Source organism: Echinops telfairi, unplaced genomic scaffold (assembly GCF_000313985.2).
Source record: "Echinops telfairi isolate 266 unplaced genomic scaffold, ASM31398v2 ScPeMD7_7421;HRSCAF=8459, whole genome shotgun sequence".
Lineage (NCBI taxonomy): Eukaryota > Metazoa > Chordata > Mammalia > Afrosoricida > Tenrecidae > Echinops > Echinops telfairi.
Window position 1 is genome coordinate 4,503,336 of NW_022111321.1, and position 6,983 is coordinate 4,510,318.

A 6,983-nucleotide genomic window follows, 5' to 3' on the forward strand; every position below is an offset into this window, starting at 1 on the left:
TGCACTTCGGGGAGCCCAAAACGTGGTACGCGGTGCCCCCGGAGCACGGAGGCCGCCTGGAGCGCCTGGCCAGGCAGCTTTTCCCGGGCAGTTCGCGGAGCTGTGCGGCCTTCCTTCGGCACAAGGTGGCACTCATTTCGCCCACCGTGCTCAGGGAGAATGGCATCCCTTTTGGGCGGGTCACCCAGGAGCCTGGGGAGTTCATGGTGACTTTCCCCTATGGCTACCATGCGGGCTTCAACCACGGCTTCAACTGCGCCGAGGCCATCAACTTCGCCACCCCGCGCTGGGTGGATTACGGCAAAGCGGCCTCGCAGTGCAGCTGTGGGGAGGCCAGGGTCTCGTTTTCCATGGACGTCTTTGTGCGCATCCTGCAACCCGAGCGCTACGAGCTGTGGAAGCAGGGCCGGGACCGGGCCGTCGTGGACCACGCCAAGCCTATGGCGCCCAGCAGCCCGGGGCTGCGAGCCTGGAAGGAGGTCCGTTCCCCTGGTCGAGCCAAGCTGGGCCTGCGGCTCCTCCGGCCTTGCAGGGTGCCGCGCTGCCCTCGCACTCTGGCTGTGGGCAGGGGTCCCAGCCGTCGAGCCTTCGCGCGCTCTACGCCTGTGGCAGCAGCTACCTCTCAAAGTTCCTTTAAGAAGGAGCCAGGTCTTACCCTGCCATCGACCCCGGATCCATCTACCCATCATCTCAGGTCTTCACAGGTCAGAAGGGGTCGGGGTCGTCCTCGGAAATCTGAGGTCAAGGAGCCGACGCTTCAAGCCTCTGCTAAGAGGCGCCTTTCGGTGGGCAGAGCATGCACAGCACCGGTGCCCAAGGCTAAGCCTCTATGTGGGGGTGTACCTCTGATGGACAGCCCCGCACAGCTGAGACCCGGACCTCTGCATCCTGCTAAAGCTTCTGGGTGCTACGCCCCTCTCCGTTAGCTGCAGGGCATGCCTTTGTACCCTGCTGCTCTTCTAGGGTGGTCCCTTGCTGAGACGTTGACATCTCAGAACTTTGGGACACTAAATTTGCAGGACACTGGTTGTACATGACAGAGCCCTGCGGGGGATGCCCCTGGACCGTGCTGGGTCTGTGGGATTTTCCAGGTCAGGTCCTTCATACTCTGTTCTCCCTTCTCCACCCTGAATTTCTGTGGATACTGCCAACCTGCACCATCAACGGATGTTACATACACCGAACACTTGTGCCCCTGTTAACTGCGTACCATTGAGGCTGCTGGAACTTGAACCTTAAGGCCAACTCTAGACTCTGCTGCACTTCTGAATCCTGGGCTTGGGTTCACCTGTTAGACTTCTTTCTTCTCTTCCTGACCCTCTCCTTTTCCTGGCAGAAACCAGTCCCTTCCCAATTCTGTCAACCAGCTCCAGAGCCTCAGAGCCATGTTATGACCTTACTACGTTATTGATGCATTTAATGTCATCTCCAGTGTTTGTTCACACATCTATTAAAGGTGACTAAAAACATTTTAAAAAAAGAAAAAAAATTTTTTTAAATAAATTTAAAAGGTGACTAAAGTGTTATATCTGACTGTATTTCTAAAATGAAAGTTTTAAAGAGTTGGGAGAGGGCGATGTTCATTTCTACTTATTTCTTAATAATTACTTCAAAGCATCTAAGGCAAAAAATAGTTTCTATGGACTGGTTACATGGTGTGCTGCTCCATGAGTTTTGGTTATGGTTGTTGGATTCTGGCTGGGGTGATTTGGTTTTCACCTGTAGCTTGAAGGTGACTAGGCGGAGTTGTCCAGGTGCTGGACTTGAAAGTGGAGTAAATTAGTTGCTGGGCTGGACGAGTAAGCATATGAACAATGCCACTCTCTTGAGTAGTCTCTCCAAGTCTCCACTGACAGCATTTTAAAGCTATGCAGTTCTCATGGTTGATTGACTTAGTCCAGTAAGTTCACATATAAATGGACAAGATCATTTCAATTGGAAATCTGTGTTGGGGACAAGCCAAAGTGGAATGAGGTGATAGTTGAGGAGCTGCCTAGAGAAGATGATCAGGGCAGGCTCCCTGAGCATTAGGCCTTGGTCATGATTTGCTGGTATGTTCTACTCCCCACCAGGCTTGTATTAAAGAAAGAAACAACCGCTAATGGACATAAAATTTCAAACAAATCTTCAATTGTCCCAGCCTCTGTGCCACATGATTTCTGCAGATGTATTTGTATTGGCCCCAAATGAAAGGAAGCCATCTTTAAAATTTTCCTTGTCCCCAGAGCTAAGAGAAAATGACATGAGTTTCCAGGCTTTGTGATTACTACAGGATTTGGATTCCTAATTTCTCCTTGTTGGCCTAGCCCCCCTCTCAATATTGGAAAGCTACCTGACAAGATTCCTTAAAGCTTACACAAGAGGATCACGAAGCTATAATTATATTGTTAAAGAAGCTTTAACAAACATACCTGTACTTTGCTCTAAGTGACATTTCTGGAAATATTTCAAGTGTTCTGCCCTGGAAATGGGGACGGTACCAATGACCTGTAGGCCACCACAACCTACAGCTTGACTCTTGCCTGAAAGCTGTTTTATCCACTGCAAAATTAGTAGAGAATGTCATGGATGTAGTACTAGGAAACGCGACATGGACTGCCCATACTGTATCTGCCATAGCAAATTATGCTTTGACTCAATACCGCTCCACTAGTTAGTTTACTCTCTATGAAGTCCTCCTTCTGACCACATCAAATGTTCGATTGAATTCTACCACTTGCTTAAAAGCTACCACCGCCCTTCTCCCCAATGCTGCTATTGAAAGACACTGTGCACAACAGCCAGGATTTGACAAATATTGACTCAAAAGAGACCTAAGAAACATTTTCTCTAATCCCAAATTAATTTTGATGGCAGATGGATTTTACTTCAAATGTATCCTCTTTCCTCTCGTTAACAGGCTAGATTTGCCATCACAACCTTTACTGAGGTCCTTGAAAGCCAGCTTCTTTAACGGGGCTGTCTCGGCTTAGCTAGTCGAGTTGACTTCTTGCCAGAGCCTCCCAGTCAGCTTCAGGAAGGCCTGCCAGCATCTGCAATGATGTTCAATACTGTCGTGGTGTCATACATGGCTAGGTTGTAATGGAAACTGGATTTTCAATTCCTGCAAGGAACTTTAGTTGGGGAGCTCTTAGAGGCTCTTCTCCCCTCTGAAATTGTTGTAGGAATACAATTTCAAGTACTCTCCCACCAAAAGGAGTACCTCAGACAGAGGGAATATGAGGGAACGCTGCTGCTGACTAAATCAGCATTGCCCCACGCTAAGTAAAGCAGCCCAAACTTAGCTGCCGAACCACTTCTACCACGCCAGCAATTGGTGGACGTGGAGGAAGATGTCTGCAGGTGTCCAGAGAGGATCAGGATGCTTTCAAGATCCTGCGACTAGATCATGAACAGAGCCTAACCCAGAGTCAAGCCTTATCAAAAGTTACATGTCTTCATGATGCAGCTCCCATTTTCATGATGTAGGGTAATGGCAGGGGCAACTTCCTGAAGCCCCTGGGTGTGTTGCTTCCACTGCTTCATTTGCCTTTGCCACAGCCAGGGAAACATTTCAGTCCTCACGAGGAAAATGCCCTTTGCCCGTGGGCCTGTGCTAGAATGATACCTGCATTCTACCCAGCTCCCACCTTGGAACGCCTAGCAATAGGTAATAGTAACTACCTGTACATTCTCACGCTGGTTTGAGGTTTCCTGTGCCAACCTATAGATGTGACCTTTGTAGCTGCAAAACTGAAAACGCCATCCTTGCTCAGGGGGCATCAAAGACCATCTGTGGCAAGCGGGGAACTCCCTTCACGGGACATGTTATTTGAGAGATGTCCAAGTTTTCTTATCTTCAGGGGTCTCATTGCCCTGATCCCCAATCCTCAGGCCTTATGATCTAATGGGACAGTGAAACCTGAAGTGGCCAAACTTTATAGAACTCTGAATTGAATGAATAAGCTTTATAAGTTAAAGAGGCCTTTGGTGACCAAAATGTAGAATTTCAGAATCTGCCAAATATTGCCTTAGGAGACTATACAAGTCTGTGTTGCTGAACATCTGTTTTGTGAAATAGAATGTTCTCAGATTTGAACATTGTGCACACACCATATTAAAAATCTTACGGGAGTCTGCTTCCATTTGTCCTTGTCCCTGCTGCTGATGGAGATGCTGGTGGAGGCCAGAGGGGCGGCGTGGCAGCGGCTGCTAAAAGGGCAGAGGGGAATCCACGAGGAAGGGAAATGTGCCCAGCCCTGTCTAATCTCCCACCGGCCTGAGCAGCCAGAGCAGGCTGGCACCACAGTCCCCACAGTCTGCACCTCTGCCTCCTGCCTGCTCACTAGACAAAGCTCAAGAGCCCAAGCCCAGAGCTGTATTCTCAGTCTCAATTCTCTGTTGTTTGTCCGTAGTCCAGTGCCACCAAAGTTTGAGTTCAGGGTGAGGGTGACACCCTTAACATCGTTAGAGGAAATAGTTGTGTTCACTGTAAAACCCTTAAATACAGAGGCATGTGGAGCTGACTCTCACAAGTTAACTTGTGCTGCCCGTGAAGGGAGTTCCCAAGAATGTGACTACTCTCGGAAAGTATTTGATTAAGCTGCAGGCTAGGAAGTTCATGACAAAGCACCTGTGTAAAATGGTCTCAGAAAACTGCTGACACCTGGTTTTGCAGGGCTAACCCTGAGATGGCCACAGATTAGCTGTTTTGTGGCAAACGAATTATTTTGAATTGTTTTATGAGCGTTCTTTTTTTTTCTTAAGATTTTAAATATTTTAACAGTTTTATTGACATGTAATTTACATAACATACAGTTCAATTGTTTATACATTTTATAAAGGGTTGAGAACTCATTGCCATGATAACATTTTAGAATATTTTCTTCTTTCTTGTGCTCATTATTATTTTAAAAATCATTTTATTGGAGGCTCATACACCACTTACCACAATCCATATGTACATCCATTGTGTCAAGCACATTTGTACATTTGTTGCCCTCATTTTCTAAACATTTTCTTTCTACTTGAGCCCTTGGAATCAGCTTCTCATTTCCCCTCCTCCCCCCACCCTTCCTCTCTCACAAACCCTTGATAATTTATAAATTGTTGTTTTTTCATGCCTTACACTGACCGATGTCTCCCTTTACCCACTTTCCTGTTGTCCATCCCCCAGGGAGGGGGTTATATGTAGATCATTGTGATTGTTTTCCCTTTTCTCCCCTACCTTCTCCTCCCCCTCCTGGTATTGCTACTCTCGTTATTAGTCCTGAGGGGTTTATCTGTGCTGGAATTCCTCTGTTTCCAGCTCTTATCTGTACCCGTGTACATGCTCTGGTCTAGCCGGATTTGTAAGGTAGAATTGGGATCATGATAGTGGGGGGGAGGAAGCATTAAAGAATTAGAGAAAAGTTGTATGTTTTACGGGTACTACACTGCACCCTGACTGGCTCGTCTGCACTCATTGTTATTACCTCCCGATTTCACCCCAACTTCCCCTTATTTTATGAGCTTTCGATAGTAACTTTCTAGAATCTCATAATAGTTTGGTGATTGATTAGATAAAGCCTTCTAAATGTCAACCAATCAGAAACAATTGCATTTTCTTGATAGTTTTATATAAAATAGCATCCTAAAAAATGTACTGGAGCACATTGTAATTTCACTTAGTGCTGCCCAGTTTGAACTATTAATACTCAGTAAAACTGCCTCTTCTAACAGAGTACTGAACTTTCTTCTTTGGCAGGCATGTCTGTTAATGACCATGGGAAGATTGTGAGTACTTGGGGGAGAGTTATAAGTAAATTTTGACAACTAGGTTATTTTGAAAATCTGGAACCCTTGAATCAAGAGGCAGGTGAAATCTGAGAGGCCTTAGAGGGAGATTCCAATGAGAGACCGCCACCAAGCCCATTCTTCCCTTTCTCTTGCCTCTACTCTGAAAGGACATGTGACTCAACACATTGCCAAGAAGCATGTGACCTTGTGGATCACAGACCAACTCCTAACCACTGCGCCACCATCCCAAATTACCTCACATTATCCATTCCAGAGCTCATGTCCAGATAGCCTATTGACTGACACTGCCCACATGATAATGAGGTGCACAAACTGTGGATCATGAGACCAACTTTTGTGCTGGAATAAGAGCCAACTGGGATGCAAGAATAGGGCTAATGGGAAAGCAGGATAAGGGATGAAGCAAGCATATGGGGTACTGCCACCCCATCCCTGTAAAACCCAACACCATACCTCTAGACATCCTCAGCTTCTTCAAGCCATGAGGTGAGCCACTTTAGGATGGAGGCATTCTTTGCTTATCAAGTCTTTGTTCCGCTTACTGTTTTTTTTCATACTTTCGTGTCTTAATGTGTGTGCGGCTCCCTCTATCGTGGTGGCAAACCCATTAGGGAAGCACTTGCTAGCTCTTCTCCAGGGAAGACAAGCCTGGCCGCATCGACTTTCACACATAACCAATACATCAGATAATGGGCAGGTCTCCAACGTCTAAGGAAAACTGCAACATCTTATCAACAATCCAAATAACCCCATCCAAAACAGAGCACAGATATGGACACTTTACCAAAGACAACATCCAGGAGGCCAACGAGATGGAGAAATGTTAAAAAAAAAAAAAAAAAGGAAGAAAGGAAATGTTTTCCATAATTAGCAATAAGAGAAATACAAATTGAAACAACAATGAGACACTTCTGGCAAAGTTCAGTAAAACAAAAATGTCAGGATGCAGAGAGATAGGAAGGTGTTTACATTGCTGGTGGGACCTTTGGATTGCCCGACTACTATGGAAATCAGTATAGCACTTCCGTACAGCAATCTCTCCCAGACAATACAACACAGACACATTTATTGCAGGAATAGCCATCATAGCAAGCCCATGGAACAACCCCAAGCCCCAATTATAGATGACTGGATTAACATGCTCTGGGACATTTATACTATGGATGATTGTACAATAATCATAAACAAGAACAACTCTCTTAAAC

General features: G+C 46.2%; 1 protein-coding gene across 1 annotated transcript in view; it reads left to right on the forward strand.

Annotated features, from left to right (window-relative positions):
• KDM4D (lysine demethylase 4D) overlaps positions 1 to 1,455 on the forward strand; it is a 2,343-nt gene extending 888 nt beyond the window's left edge. The window contains exon 2 of the mRNA XM_004709075.3: positions 3 to 1,455. Within this exon, the coding sequence (XP_004709132.2) occupies positions 3 to 926 (924 nt within the window). The 3' untranslated portion in view covers positions 927 to 1,455. The remainder of the gene's footprint in view (positions 1 to 2) is intronic.
• Positions 1,456 to 6,983: the final 5,528 nt, after the last annotated feature.